The sequence below is a fragment of the Rosa chinensis genome, chromosome 3 (genome assembly GCF_002994745.2).
Source record: "Rosa chinensis cultivar Old Blush chromosome 3, RchiOBHm-V2, whole genome shotgun sequence".
Lineage (NCBI taxonomy): Eukaryota > Viridiplantae > Streptophyta > Magnoliopsida > Rosales > Rosaceae > Rosa > Rosa chinensis.
In genome coordinates this window covers 15,266,669-15,283,226 of record NC_037090.1, presented here as the reverse complement: position 1 = coordinate 15,283,226, position 16,558 = coordinate 15,266,669, and the positions used below count along the sequence as shown (strand labels likewise).

The 16,558-nt window shown below is 40.0% G+C and overlaps 1 protein-coding gene across 1 annotated transcript; it reads left to right on the top strand.

Annotated features, from left to right (window-relative positions):
• The first annotated feature begins 11,514 nt into the window (after positions 1–11,514).
• On the top strand, positions 11,515–14,678 carry LOC112192911 (serine/threonine-protein kinase-like protein CCR1). Its single transcript, XM_024332836.2, has one exon. It carries the CDS (start codon positions 11,976–11,978, stop codon positions 14,304–14,306), a length of 2,331 nt encoding a protein of 776 aa, XP_024188604.1. The 5' UTR covers positions 11,515–11,975; the 3' UTR covers positions 14,307–14,678.
• Positions 14,679–16,558: the final 1,880 nt, after the last annotated feature.

The following is a 16,558-nucleotide window of genomic DNA, read 5'->3' as shown; positions in this document are numbered from 1 at the left end:
AGTATACCTATAGGTTGGTTGAAGGGACGAACTAACTGGGAGCCTTGGGCCCTTGGCACTCTTGTTCGCACACGCATATGTTTCGCAAGCATTCCGACAACTTCGATTAAGGGAATGGATATCCACAGTTCCTCTCAGCCCCAGATTAACTTCTTATCATCCTTTCTCATAGAAAGTGAAACCGGGAACAGGCTGAGCCTTTCCCATTTCGTTTTCCATTTTAACTAGAGACACGTGAAACTCACGTGAGTGGGCCTAAAGAGTCCGAGCATCTCATGCTCCGAGCATGGAAGACGTTCCCATCTTTCAGTGTGTTTAGCCTCACTTACACAGTTACATGAGCACCGTTATTCACAAATCATACATGCAATCTTAAAAGGAAAATAAAGTGCAAAAGACGGCCCTGACATTGGTCGACTATGTGGAAGTCTATGGTCCCCAATTTAATGAAAATTTTAAATAAAAAATGGACATACATTTGCCGATGAATAATTCACCCCCAAAAAGTCTACCATAATTAATAAAATAAACAATTGATGCACCTCTACATTTTATTACTAGTTACTCCCTATACTTATAGGGTTTCGTCGTTTCAGTCCCTGACTTTCGAATTTCACCTAAAAAGTCCATGAACTCTCAATTTCCTCCCATTTCGTCCCTGCCGTCAAGCTCTGTCCAAATTAACTGTTAAATTACTGACGTGACATCCATTTCACTCCGAAATGTCTATTTTACCCTCAATTACCTTTTTTTTTTTGCCCTTTTTCCTTTTTTACCTCGTCTTCTTCTAGCCTCTCTCTTTCTCCTCTATTCGCTCTCTCTCCGTTCTCTATTCTCTGTTCTCTATTCTCTCTCTCTCTTCCCTAAACTAATGCCAACGACCTCCCATGTGGGTAGTCCTCGGCGGCAGCGGCGTGACGCCGTTTTGGTGGATCTGAAATGCTTCGGGTGCGCCATTTGGGCCTCGCTGGCCATCATTCCGGAAAGGGTCGGGCTCGACCGCAGCGGCAGCGACACCGTGAGCATACTATTGAACCTAATGAAGCTTGAGTTATACGAATCGTTTTGGCCATTGGTCAAAGTGGGAGTGAAGTCCATGACTAGGGATAAGATCCCCGGAGAGAATCGGATCTTGAACGATGACGACAGCGAGGAATTCGAGATGGGTAGTCCTCAACCTGATTGAGCTAGCGAGTCGGGTCAATGGGTAGTCCGCCGCGGCGAGAATGGGTCGGGATTGGTTTTGAGGTAGGACAGCACCAGGAGTTCTCAAGAGAGACAATCATCGGCGAGTTGAGCTTTCAGGTCAGGTTGTTTTTTTTTTTTTTTGGAACTACTCCTCTCCTTTCAAGCCCCACCCCCGAACTCAGTTGGAGACTTGGAGCACTCCCTAGTCCATTTCACAGAACGCGGCAACCTGCAAGGCTACAACCATCAACCCATCTCCGGTCTCCGAGCTCCGCCTCCAGGTATCTCACTATCTTTGTCTCCATCTCCGTCTTCTTCTCTTTCTCGGCTTCTCCAGTCCTCCTCTTCTTCTCTTCTGAGTTTCTGATGGGTTCAATTTCAAATGGCTTTGATTTCCTTTTGATCTTGATCTTGATCTTGATTTTAATTAAGGTGATGATACTGATTGAGTAATTGGGTAGTTAGAAATGGGTTCAATTTCCTTTTGAATTTTTGATCTTGATCACTTGATGTTGATTTTAATTAAGTTAAGGTAATAATACTGATTGGGTAGTTAGATATGGGTTTGATAACTTGATTTCCATTTAATGTTGATTTCTTCTTCAATTGCAGTTTGTAGCTTTGTATGATTCATGACTGTATCTTTTGACAAATTATGGTTTTGTGCATGAGATAGGGTGTGTTGAAGTAGTTGGATGTGTTAGACGCGAAGAGTTAGCTGGTTGGGAGATGGTACCTGAAGGGGTGGGTATACTTACTTGGGTTTGTTTTTAGAAGAGAAGATGGAGATAAACTGAGGAGGAAAGACAGGCTAGAGGAAGAAGAATAGGTAAAAAGGAAAAAGGAAAAAAAAAAGAGTTTTAAAAAGAAAAAAAGAAAAAGTAATTGAGGGTAAAATTGACATTTTGAAGTGAAATGGATGCCACGTCAGCAATTTAAAGGTTAATTTGGACGGAGCTTGATGGCAGGGACGAAATGGAAGGAAATTGAGAGTTTAGGGACTTTTTAGGTGAAATTCGAAGGTCAGGAACTGAAACGACGAAACCCTATAAGTATAGGGAGTAACCAGTAATTAATCATAAGAATTATTCCCATAACAAAAGTTTTAAATGGAAACACCTTTGCCAACGAATTAATTGTATGCACAAGTCTCACATAAAAAATTAAAAGGGAAAAACAAACACCAAATTTTTTTTAAAAAATGACACACCTATGTTGACGAATTGACGAATTAGTTGTCAACAACATTCTTTTGTAAAAATAAAAACGAACACATATTTTCAGACAACTTGAGTGTTTCATTATTCGTCTTAGTTGCTCGGAAAAAGTTTCTAATTGGTATACCAATCTATTGTGCTATGCAATTTTACAAATGAAATCCACTCACAAAAAACCCTAGAGAGCTCGACTCTGGCTCAGTATTGGCGATGGCCAACCACCGTTGACCGGAATGATGGCGCTGCGAATCTTAGCGTGGATTTGTAGAGGAATTGTGAGTAACACAAGGAGACGTTCTTTGGTCGACTTGATTCGACAGGAGAAACCAAAAATACTATTTCTCTCAGAAACCCTATGCAGTCTGCAACAACTGGAAAGGTAGGCTTCGACAATTGCCTTGGCTGGCCCAAGGAGGATGACAGTCAAGGAATAGCTTTTCTGTGGACGAACGACGCACAGGTACGAATCCGAAATTATTAGGACCGGCATGTCGACGTCGCTATAGGCATAGCAGGAGTGCCCGATGAATGGAGGATCACAGGGATATATGGACATGCACAAACAGCTGATCGACATGAGACTTGGAACCTGATGAGGCAACTTGCAGCCCAGTCCACTTTACCATGGCTGATTGTGGGAGATTTTAATGAAATCGCAGATAACTCTGAAAAAACAGGAGGGGTGCCTAGGAGACAGACTCAAATTCAGGCTTTCAGAGAAGCTATGATGGATTGTTCTTTAGTTGACATGGGATATAGTGGAAGCCCGTACACTTGGTCTGATTACCAAACGGAAGAGAGACTAGATCGTAGTCTTTGGACAGTGAAATTGCGAGGCCTCTTCCCCTCATAGCAAACGTCGCATCTACCACCCAGCTCATCGGATCATAGTCCATTACTCGTCGATGTTAGCGAGACACATATACCCCAATCAAGCAGAAGGAAGTCTATGTTTCGATTTGAACAGTTCTGGGCGACTCACAATGAGTGTGAATCGGTGATCCAACATGGATGGCAATTAGGGGTGGACGGCGACCCAATACAACAAATCAATCAGCGCATTAAACATACAGGACGTGAACTCGCAGGTTGGCAGAGACAAACATTCATGTTTAGACAAGTGGAGATGAGAGAAATTCGATCGCGCTTAGACGAACTACTTAGTAAACCTTATGATAGCGCTGATCATGGGGAAAAAGTAAAAACAAACCCTTCAAGCAAAGTTCCAAGAATTACTTACCCAGGAAGAAACAATGTGGATTCAACGCTCTCGAGCATTATGGCTGAAGGGTGGGGATAGAAACACAGCCTACTTTCATAGAAGAGCATCCAATCGAAAACAAAGGAACCGAATCTTGGGATTGTTTGACGCTGACAATCAATGGGTAAGTGATATGGCTGGCATTGAAAAGGTGGTTAGTGAGTACTACAAAACCATATTTCGAACTGAGGGGGTGAACCACAGAGCGTTGGACCTTATCCTTAATACGGTTCAACCTAGGGTAAATCAAGCCATGAATGAGAAGCTTCTAGAAACTTACTCCGATGAAGAGATCAAGACAGCGTTATTTAGTATGCATCCTTTAAAAGCACCAGGCCCGGACGGGATGTCTCCCTTCTTCTTTCAGAAATACTGGAGCAAAGTGGGGCCGGATGTATGCACATCGGTGAGATACTTCTTGTCTTAAGGTGTGTTACTTAAAGAAGTCAACTTTACACACATTACACTTAACCCTAAGGTTAAAAATTTGAAACACATGTCGGATTTATGACCTATAGCATTATGTAATGAATTGTATAGAATTTGTTCAAAGGTGTTGGCAAACAGGCTAAAAAGAATCTTGGGGGACATCATATCACCGCTACAAAGTGCCTTTGTTCCAGATCGTTTGATTTCTGACAACATACTAGTCGCCACTGAAGTAGCACGTCACCTACATAATAATAGCAGAGGTGGAGATGGCAATTTCTCATTGAAGCTAGACATCAGTAAAGCATATGATAGATTAGAATGGCCGTTCTTATAGGCTATACTCCTGAGGATGGGTTTCAACTCAAATTGGGTAGATCTGGTTATGACAAGTCTCCAAACAGTCATCTACTCCTTCTTAGTGAATGGAGAAGTTAGAGGATATGTCAAACCATCTAGAGGCATAAGGCAGGGTGACCCTTTGTCACCATATTTATTCATATTATGCGCAGAAGGCCTTTCATCACTTATTGGGCAGTTTGCACAAGAAAAGTGGATTCAAGGAATCACTCTTGCACCGGGGGCACCGCAGCTTCATCACCTTCTCTTTGCAGATGACAAATTCTTATTTGGAACAGCCACTGAAGAAGAGTGTCAACAATTTCGAAATATACTACATACCTATGAGATTGCATCATGCCAAAGGATTAATCTGTAGAAAAGTGAGGTAACTTTTAGCAAGAACGTTGACTTAGACAAGCAATACTATTTGGCAAGCTTACTGGGAGTTGAACGAGTTGATAAACATGAAAGATACTTGGGGCTACCTACTTATGTAGGGAGAACAAAGACAGCAGCTTTTAATTATCTGAAGGAGAAGTTGACAAATAAGGTGATCAGTTGGAGAGCAAAATTATTAAGTGGAGCTGGCAAAGAAATTTTGATAAAAGCAGTTGCTCAGACAGTCCCAAACTATGTAATGAACTGTTATAAATTACCCATTGGTCTGTGTGAGGATTTACAACAACTATGCGCAGGCTTCTGGTGGGGAGACTCCGAGGAGAAACACAAAATACACTGGAGGTCTTGGGATAGGCTATGTGTCCCAAAGAAGGAGGGTGGTCTAGGTTTCAAAAATCTGCATCGGTTCAATATGGGTATGCTAGCAAAGCAGGGATGGAGAATATTTAGGAATCCTAACTCTCTGATTGCACGATTATATAAAGCTATTTATTTCCCAAGTAGCGACTTCCTGCATGCAGAATTGGGTGAGCAACCATCTTTCCCATGGCAAAGTATCTGGGAAGGCCGAGCAGTGCTTATACAAGGGCTAAGATGGCAAGTAGGCAATGGAGAACATATTGATATATGGAGAGATAGATGGTTACCGGATACATACCCACGAGGCCCTAGCTCACTACAACCCCGAGATGCTCCATGCAAAGTATGTGATCTGATCAACCCAACCACAAGGTGTCGGGACATTGAAAGACTTGAGAAGTGGTTCTCACAGGCAGATTGAGAGCTAATCCTCCGAATACCACTCAGTCTAAGAGCCCCACGAGACAGGTTAGTTTGGCATTTTAACACAAAAGGAGTCTTCACCACGAAAAGTGCATATTTTGTGGCACGAGAGATGGCTTTGGGTCTAGTTCTGGCCCTTCCCCAAGCTCCAGATCAGTATGTTAGACTATGGTCGGCTATTTGGAATGCGAAGGTGCCGAACAAAGTGGCACTCCAGGTATGGCGTTCATGTGTGAATATATTACCTAACCGGTCCTGTTTAAGTACAAAAGGGGTGCTCGGAGACCTAACACGCCCCATATGCACCAATGGCATAGAAGATAACGTGCATGTGTTTCTCAATTACACATATGCCCAAGAAATATGAAGGGCAGCAGCAATACCGCGAGTCCAAGATGACCCTATAGATTTGAAAGACTGGCTGCTCTAGTTGGCGACTAATCTAGATAAAGAGAAGTTTGCAAAAATAATGATGCTCATATGGGGAATATGGAAAAACCGGAACTCTCAGGTGTGGGAAGGCAGCAAACAGCATCCTCGCGATGTAGTGTTGACGACGTTTGACTGGTTGGAAGATTTTGTCAAGGCCAACGAATCGAACACCCCACAATGTACAAGGAAATCAAGCTTGGGTACCGCCACCGCAGCACTGGCTAAAATGCAATGTGGATGGAGCATTTGTGGCCCGAACTAGACGAAGCGGAGCTGGGGTCGTCTTTCGAGACAATAATGGTCAAGTTCGAGCAGCAGCTGTACGACCATTGCAGTTCATTACCACACCTTTCCATGCAGAATTACAAGCTCTATCTGAGGCAATTCAAATAGCTACAGGTATGAACTATAATAAGGTCATCTTTGAAACAGATTGTGCGTTATTGGCAGCAGCAATGAACCAAGATGCAGTTGACATGTCAATGTGTAGTTTCCTCCTGGATGATACGAAAGAAAGGTTGCAGAGTCATGAGGAGTTCAAAGTAACCTTTGCCCCATGAGAAACAAATGTAGTAGCTCACAAGTTAGCAAATAGAGCGTGTCATAGTCATAGCCAAACATGGTTTGGTACTGCTCCCGAACTTATAAGGGATGCCATCCTAAACGAGTGTACTCGTTGAGTTATTTCAATGAAATCATTTTCAAAAAAAAAAAAAAAAATCTATTGTGCTATGCAATTTTTATTTTAGATTCTTTTATATCCGTTAGTTAAAAAAATAATTCAATACATTAAAAGCCCTTGAGTGTCATAAATTTATTTCGCCTTAAACCTGTAAATTCTCATGGCCGCCCGGCCTTGAAGAAGTACTGTGAATCTCATTTTAGAATGATGTAGTAAACCCATTCTCCGAACTTCGAGAGCTAAAAATACTCTTAGCTCTAATCTCGTGAATCATACATTATTCACTTCGGACATTATTCTAAATATTCTTATTGAAGATGGTTGTAATTCATTACGAGGTTTATACTCTATGTCTCCCTCAATGTATTACCCAAATATTAATAATAACATAGGGAGGAGTTCTCCAACTCCTACCTGACGGGAAACCTTGCTCATTTTCAAAATAAATAAATAAATACTCTTAGCTCTAATCTTGTGAATCATACATGCAATTGTTCTATACGGTGAAGTGAAATGCTGCCTGCAGTTATCTATGCTAAGATACTAATGCAGTGGAGCTAATTGAGGGAAATCCATCGCAAAAACGACCAAGCAGGATTCACTCGTACATGAAACAATACCCCCATTCGAGTTTTATAATAGGAAAGGAAGATGTATAATATTGGGAAAGTGAAGAAAAGGGACTCATATTTTTCTTGGAAAGTAGAAAAACTAGTCAGTGCTGGGAATATGGTCACCTTAGTCTCCTTTGTACTGCAATAAGAAGCACATTGTTGATTCTGTTGGTCAAATTGATATCTTTGGCTTTGAGTTAAGGCACATTATTATAGAGAACATCAATCCACATAGATTGTACACTATTTTAATTCAACATTAAGATTTGGTATCCAAACAAAGAAAATCCAAGATAAGGTGCAGGTACATCTTCATCCATGGCAGGCCACATGGGAAAGATGGGGTGATAGAAACAACTGGGTCCCCATTCATGTTCACAACCAAGGCACCCCATCCTATCCACGCCCTCCAAATTCTGAAATCAAATTATCGAGTGGGTGTGATTTGGTTTCGGATTTTAATTTTGATTTATGTATTTTTTTTTTAAAAGGGGTTTGGAACCCAGCCTAACTGGGAGGCTCAGCTCCACGCTCGGATTTATATATTATTAATTCAGCTGTTTTGATCACCACAATTAAAATGACAATTTGAGTGAAATTTGTCATGAAAATTGATAATGCATGAATGGAAATTGAAATCCAATCAAAACACAAGAATTGAAAATGATCTAACCCTTGATTTTCTTGTCTTCTCTAGTCTGGATCTTGCTGCCTCAAGACTGTAACAAAATGGGTCATGAGACTCCAGAGTGGCCTAAAATCAGGGACAGGAACAATTGCATAGTTCACATGATTGCATTCCATCATAAACTTTTTACATTTGAACCACCAGAATACACTGAATTGGATTTTGGGATGGACCAGAAGATCTTCATGAAGACCCCACATTATTTTCTCAAGTGTGTACCCAACCAGATGGGATTTTGTAGTATTAGGAAATGAGACAGCTTCCATTGGGTATTAGGCATTGGATTTTGACTGAAAAAGCAATTTGAGGACCAAGTTGTTGAAGAAGAAAGTCATTTTGGGTTGAGAAATCCAAATTGAGGCCAGACAAGTGTGACCTAGCAACCACGTGATATGAGATCCCGGTTGAGGATTTCTAGGACATTGGCAGCAAATGTACTGGCAGTCTAGCACAGAAGTTATGGTTTGGGCCGTTTGGCAACTTGTTTTGTCTATGTTTAAACTTCGAAAGGTTAAAACATTAAAATGACAAAGAACAATTACCTACTTGATGATTCGTCTAACTAGAGATATCGGCACAAATTTGGTTCTCGAGAACCACAACAGATTTGAGCGAGAGGTCATGCGAATGTAAACATTTTCTGGTCGTTTTTTAAGTTAACTGACCTCGTTGGTGTAAGTGACATTACTAGAAATTATAAAAGTATTTTGTTTCGCCCACAAAAACGAATTGCATCTACTGAATCCATCCTTATCGGGTGTGTAGTGTTAATGGTGTCAAGTACAAACTTATATCCGACTTGAGATATGTGTTGGAAAATCTCAATCAAAACCTAATATAACAATGTAAATAACTGCCCGTGCCTTGTAATTCTTTTAGGCTACATGTTGTTGCACTAGAAAAAGAAAAAAAGAAAGAAAAAAAAAAAACCAAATTATTGTATCAACACTTGCATCATGGTTATACACCATTGAAAAATACTAGTTTAATAACATTTTTTTTAGAAGAAACGAGAACACTTCATTTGAGAATATGGTAGCATTATAAGGAACCTGCCACATATGTGGTTTCGAGAAAATAAGTCTCCCATACATAATCTACACTTAAAAATGCTCACTCAAGTGCATATGTAATAGTAGAAGGGGAAAAAATCAACTTCAATTGCTCTGAATCCACACCTATTCAAAAATAAAAAATCAACTACTAAGTAAGATAAACAAATAAAACAAAATATAATTACTGGGCTCCTGAGCCCAAGTAAGCCCCAAAATGAAAACCTAGGGCACATGATGAACTCCTAGCCGCCCTGGAAATCAGTCTGGCTTCAGCACAAAAGGGACTACTACTAGCACACCACCACTGCCCAGGATAAAAATCCATGCCGCCGATGGGCCACCGTCAGCATGAAGAACCCAACCCGCTGCCACCCTAAATCTATACGGATTAGTTTCTTGACCTAGGAAGCCTTTAAAGATACCATGTGATCTAGATTTGAAAAAAAAAAAAAATAGTCGTTTGCAGGTCACTTGTTTATTAATAATGACTTGACAAAATGATATAGTTCAACATATTTTGTATGGTTTTTAAGTCGTAGAATAATCTCATAGATCAACATCCATTATACATTAGTAAACTAAAGTCTTGTAGGACAGCTAATTTAATGGATGGTTTTAGAGATTATGGCAGCCAACCAATGAAAAGATGTCACATAGGCGGATATATAAAACTCTAGAGAGAGCTTCTAATGAGGATCACTAAAATGAGGACTAGTTGAAAACTTTTTTGTGAGACCCACTTTTCGATCACATTTTCGCAAATCAACCGTTAGATATTTATATTCATGTGTAGATCATTTATGCAATTTTTCAACCAAATTGAAAATCGTTAAGGCATTTATGTTTAATAGATTTTGTTCGTCCATTGATTTGATTTAGTTCGGTACCTTAACAATTAGCAATTTAGAAGAAAATTTTCAAAAGTGATCTACTCATGCATACATAAACATTTAACAGTTGATTTGTCATAATGTAATAAAAAACTGGGTCTTCCAAACCGTTAATTAGAAAGTTCTCAATTAATTCTCATTAAAGTGGTTCTCATTAGAATAGCTTCCTAAAACTCCATACCCTAAATAGTCTCTATATATGTCCCAAGCTACCTTAAATATCTTTAATTGTGCGACTTGTCACTTTCTTTGTAGAATGTGACCAGACCAGTATGTAAATTGACAACCATGTAAATGTATCTAAATGGATCCAAGAACTTTTCTTTATCCACAACTATGTAAATTGACTTTTGAAAATCTTTTCTTTTCTTTCCTCAATAAATAAGTAAATATCCATCTTTAGCCAATATAACAGGATGATAATCCTTTTTTATAAGATTCACGAAAGTTTACTAGCATTTTTATTTTGGGTGTTTGGGTTCTCCAAATCCATGAAAGCCAGAAGCACTGAAATTAAAAGGTTATGAAATGGCAGCAATAGTGCTATCACACATTCACACCGCACCAAAACCAACTTTCCAACTACAATGATCTAGTGAGTGGAATGCTTTTTCTGTCTTTGCACCATTGAAGTCTCTTTTGGATCAAAAACCCACTTCCTTCTTGCTCATTTGTACAAGTTATGAAAGTGCTCACATTTGGATCCCCAATTTTTATATCTGGCATGTATGATTTAAAAGTTTCTAATGTTTAGGTACAGAAGACCTTCAACAATAGATTTATATACAAAGCTATCTTAGAGTACTAGTGGAGCACGTTGGACTCTTACAAAACACAGAAAATGGAACAGGTTTCTGCCGATTTGTGCAATGTGTTTAGCTATTGATACTGAAGCAATATCAAAATTATCTTAATAATTAAGTCAACTTCAGTTCCATAATAAAAGCCTCTATAGTGTCGAATTAGATCTGTATTGGTTGTTGATGAGTAGATTATATCACAAGCATGGAAACTAATGTTACATGACAAGAGAAAAGATGATGAGTGGATTGTCTAAATGTTTGCATTTAGATTCTAAAATGCTATCAACACGTATCTAATTGTATGAGCATTATAGTTCAAAAAATGTGTTGTTAACATGTATTTGATACGAATACGACACTATATTATAATTTCCCATAACATATATTTCATTTGTTTTTTTTGCGAAACATATATTTCATATGAACTCGATAGTTCTGAATCCTGATATAAACATGACAATTATAAAGAAGTATTGTTGATGCAAATTTGTTTCAAACATTGTAGTTTTGAAAAAGTATAACTAACATGAATTCAGAAACGAACACAAACATGACAATTGTGAAGAAATGTTACCGATACGTATTCGAACTGAACATAAAATTTTAAAAAAACATTGCTGACGCAAATTTAATACAAACACTCTGATTTTGAGAAAGAGTATAAATCACGAATCTAAAACGAACACAAACATGACAACTCTGAAGAATGGTCGATGCTTCAAATACTCACAACACAACAGTGACAACACATTTGTTAATGTTTCAATTATAGATGTCAAGGGAGTTCAACAGTCAAACACTTCCCCCTCCCTGCAGAGTCCAGCCGAGCTGAAAACTCCCACTTGTTGAACCATGTGGCGGACTGTAATCCTCGTTTGACGCTAACACGGTGAACAGCATCTCCTTCAAATCCAATCCGATCAAAGCTTGCAGTAAACAAAACGAAGCAGACATTATTAGCATTAAAATATACAACTAGTTGCAGTAAGCCAGTAACTACTTTCAGTCCTTAACGGTCCACCAAAACAGTAAAAATGGCTGCGACACCCACGTTCTTTCATCGTCACCATCCTCACACTCACACCTCTCCAGCTTCAGCAAAACTAGCATCACCCAAAACACCAATCCCACCATGCATAAACCTCACCCTAAAATCAGTCCATGCCATCACTGATCCAATCCCAACCAAACCATGCAAACCCACCAAACCATTTCTGGGTTCTCTCAGTTCTTACTACTCTCTCTACTCCTACTTCTGTTCTTCAAAACTGCATCTGGGTTTGGATCAATGGGGCCAATCTCGGCCTCTTTCGGCGAAAGTGGGTTCTTCTGCGCTATAGATGCTAGCGGCAAGCAGGACGTGGTTTGTTGGGGCAAGAACAGCTCCGAGTCGACGCCGTCCTCCGCTTCTTTGCCTACTTCGCCGTCCTTTAGCGACATTCCGGCGATGGCTGCGCTCTCAGGCGGTGAAGGTTTTCTCTGCGGCATTTTAGCGAATACGTCGCAGGCGTATTGTTGGAGCTCCATTGCCCCAGGTATAGATCTCGTACCACCCACTTTACGGACCACCGCTTATGCTCATATTGCCGCCGGAAAGAGCCATGTCTGTGCCATCAGAGGTTCCTATTATTCTGATCACGATTTGGGTACAGTAGATTGTTGGGAGATTTATGAAACTGGGAATAATACTTTGAGTTCAAAACAGAGTACTCTGTTTTCTGACCAGTCAATCAGCAATCTTGCATTCAAAAAGGTTGTTTCTGGTGAAGGGTTCAGCTGTGGTGGTATTAGAGAGGGAGGGCTTATTTGCTGGGGACCCAATTCCTCTAACTTAGGGGTCTCTGGTGTAGTAGACAATTTCACAGCTTTAGCTTCAGGGAAGGCTTCACTGTGTGGAATTTCAGAGGTAACTGGTGAGGTTCAATGTTGGGGTGATTCTGATTTATTAGCTGGTCATCCAATTGACACCCAATATGTGGCATTGGCCTCCGGGGCTCGCCATTTTTGTGGGATTAGAGACGATAACCATGGAGTTGAGTGTTGGGGGATCTTCAACTCTTCTTTGGTTCCTAAAGGTCAAGGGTTTGTGGCAATTGCTTCGTCGGATTTTACTACTTGTGGGATAAGGGAGGATGATCTGTTGCTGGAATGTTGGGCTGCTAATGCAACTTCCTCACAGAAACCTGAGTATGATCCTCCATTGGAGTTGTGTAGTCCAGGTCTTTGTAGTCCTGGTTTCTGTGGAGTGGGGAAGTTTGCTTTCAATGTTAGTGTTCTTAATGAGGTGGATTTGACAAGCTTGTGTGTTCGAAACGATCTAACGATTTGTTCACCTTGTGGGTCTAATTGTTCTGAGGGGTACTTCTTGTCGAGTTCATGTACCCAACATGCTGATAGAGTGTGTACAGCTTGCTCTCTTTGCCAAAACAGCACTTGCAGAGATATTTGTGGGCTTCAAGCACCTCCAGAGATGAAGAGTAAGCTATGGCATCATATTTGGAGATTGGTGATCATATTTGGGTCTTGTGCTTTGGGTTTCTTGCTGATATCAATCAGTTGGTGCTTTCTTCCCCGTTTAACCACTTCCCGAAAGGAAGAAGGGACCAAGAAGCAGTTCAAGTCTTGCATTGGGAAGCCAGAGTTGGAAGCGGACAATAATGAAGATTCAGAAGCTCCTCTATCCGTTGTTCCATGTCCTGGGGTTGCTCAAGTGTTCAGACTCTCTGAACTAAAAGATGCAACCAATGGATTCAAGGAGTTTAATGAGGTTGGTAGGGGAAGCTATGGCTTTGTTTACAAAGCTGTTCTAGCAGAAGGGCAGCAAGTTGCAGTCAAGAGAGCAAATGCTGCCACTATAATTCACACCAACAGTAGGGACTTTGAAATGGAATTAGAAGTTCTTTGCAAAATTCGACACTGTAATATTGTGAACTTATTAGGTTACTGCTCAGAGATGGGGGAGAGGCTGCTCGTATACGAGTACATGCCCCATGGTACACTTTATGACCATCTCCATAGTGGTCTTTCTCCTCTAAACTGGGGCTTCCGGTTGAAAATTGCAATGCAGGCTGCAAAGGGGATCGAGTACCTTCACAAGGAATTTGTGCCTCCCATTGTCCACCGCGATGTGAAGACCTCAAATATTCTTTTGGATTCTGAATGGGGTGCAAGAATTGCAGATTTCGGGCTCCTTACTTCTAATGACAAGGATCTCGGTGGGGATTTGGAAAGTGATGTTTACAACTTCGGGATAGTACTGCTAGAGATTCTCAGTGGACGGAAAGCTTATGACAGAGATTACACTCCTCCAAGTATAGTCGAATGGGCATTGCCTTTAATAAAACAGAACAAAGCAGCTGCCATCATCGATCGTTATGTAACTCTTCCGAGAAATGTTGAACCATTGCTAAAACTTGCTGATATAGCAGGACTAGCTGTTAAGGAAAAGCCTAACGAGCGTCCTACCATGTCCGATATTGCATCTTGGTTGGAGCACATTGTGAAAGATGGTTTGACCTTGTAATTTCTGAATCAGGTCCCCGGATATACATCAAACATTGGTCACTACTACTTCAGTAAGTTATGTTCTTCCCCAACTGTACATCTCTTACGAGCTTCTTGTAAATTATGTTGGTTGCTCTTTCCTTACTCTTCTTTCTTTGTTTCTCATTATATTTCCCTCAGTCCTCAAAAAGTGAAGGGATCAATATTTTTTGTACCATTCAACATAAAAGTTTATCTTATATTTTGCCTATCGTGTAGGGCATTAGAGTGCAGTCTCGACTTGAATTTGAGAGAGATTATTTTAATGCATATTATATTTTGTACAAGGATAAATCCTGATAGATTAACAATTCTTTGTGAAGACCTCGTATTCCTTTTCATTTACTTTGTGTTAACCGATATCATACTTGCATTTCAACTGAATGCTTGGCTATGACCATAACATTGTTCTGTTTACTTCTTCGCTGGTTGTTAACTTGTTATTGCTACTGTTGGTTAATTGCACGAGTTGGTAAAAATCTATGCATTACTTGTCAGATACGTGTTGTAAGTTAAATGTATTGCCAATTTCCCCAATTGAGAGATGGGAAAACTACTTCCTCGTCTGAATTCTCTCGTCTTGCAGTCCCATTTGAGAAATGAAAATTAAGCACTCTATGACAAATCGCTTTTGGAACAGAAAAACAACCTGAGCTGATGCACAAGAGAACGAAAAATAATTGTAGGTCCTAAATGATCTGTCCTTTCTTATTTCAGCTTCTCTCTTACTCTCTCATATCCCCACAGTAGGAAAGGAAATGGCCTTTCAGGTGAAGTGGGTTTGTTTAGCTGAGCTTTCTTTATGCAAATAGTAGCTAGTTGAATGGTCGATGAGAAAATAGTCGGGTGCGATTTGAGAGGGTTATAGGACGGCACTTTTCATCTTTTTATATTTACTCTTTGGGATCATCTACAGTACATTAATGTATCAATACATTAAGTAGACTAGGTTCAATACAGAGATAGACTAGCTCAATACATGGGTAGACATGCATGGAGTTAGTCTACCCTTGTACCGAGCTAGTCTACCTCTGTATTGAACCTAGTCTACTTGATGTATCGGTACATTAATGTATTGAAGTATTTTCCTTACTCTTTTCGTAAACTAACTAAACTTCACCAGTATTCAGGCTCATATCCCCAGCTTGCTTCATCAGTTAATAGTGTCTGTGCTGCAGTAGTGCAGTTTATGAACTTTTATATTTACTCTTTTTGTTAACTTCACCAGTATTTGGGCTCATATCCCCTGCTTGCTTCATCAGTTAAATGTCTGTGCTGCAGTTTATGAACTTTAGGATGTGTATTAACAAAAACAGTTAAAGAAACTTCAATATTAGTTCATTGGAGATAATTTGTACACTTGTATTTTGCAAAATACTATCAACAACAGCAAGAAACAAAGTGAATGACCTCCTCATTCCAAAACTTATCAAACAATGTAAAGCCAAAAGAAAAATGGTGGTGTTGAGTTAGATTATCAATGTGACTTCTCTAATTGGATTTGGATGATCTTATATACTAAAAGATGTCCAACGAAAAGAACAATCTGATCTGTTGGCTGAAATAACCTTTCCTGGGACAGCTTCTGCAGAGGCAAAAAAAAAAAAAAACACGCATAATCTTTACGAGGATAACCCGAACTCCTCAGATGAAAAGCGGGTTTGTGTGGTACTAGCTGCGGAGACCCTGGAGAAAGTGCTATGATCACCTGACTGATGCTGACCCATTTTGATGTTTGTGAAATCAGAAACAAGTCCAGGTTGTGAAATCTGATAATTTTTCATGTCAATCTCACCCGCCAACATCTCAACAGTCCTTGTCATTCGTGGCCGGAGTCTTGCCATTTCTTGCACACAAAGAAATGGGAACTTCATGTACCAAGTTGTGATTAATTCGAAAGTGAGGTCTTCAAAATTTGGGGCAATCTAGAAGAGGTTTAGGAGTTTAGAGGGAAACCCAAGAAATACGAAGCTTTGGGGAAGGAATTAAAATGGAGAAGTGCATTATATTAATGCCCGCGGCTTTTGACTTCACTGGGGCTGCAGTCTTTCCATTTCCTAAGTTTGAACTAGTTCTCTAGATCCCATTTTCCATTTGATTTTTATATTCCTTGCAAGTTGCAAGAGTCTCTGCAACGTACTCGGCCAAATATTTTGGTAAATAAAATTGCTTGAATTCGTCGTGGTTTTTAAGCAGTTTCTATTTCTGCCATCACCTCTATCTCTGATGCAG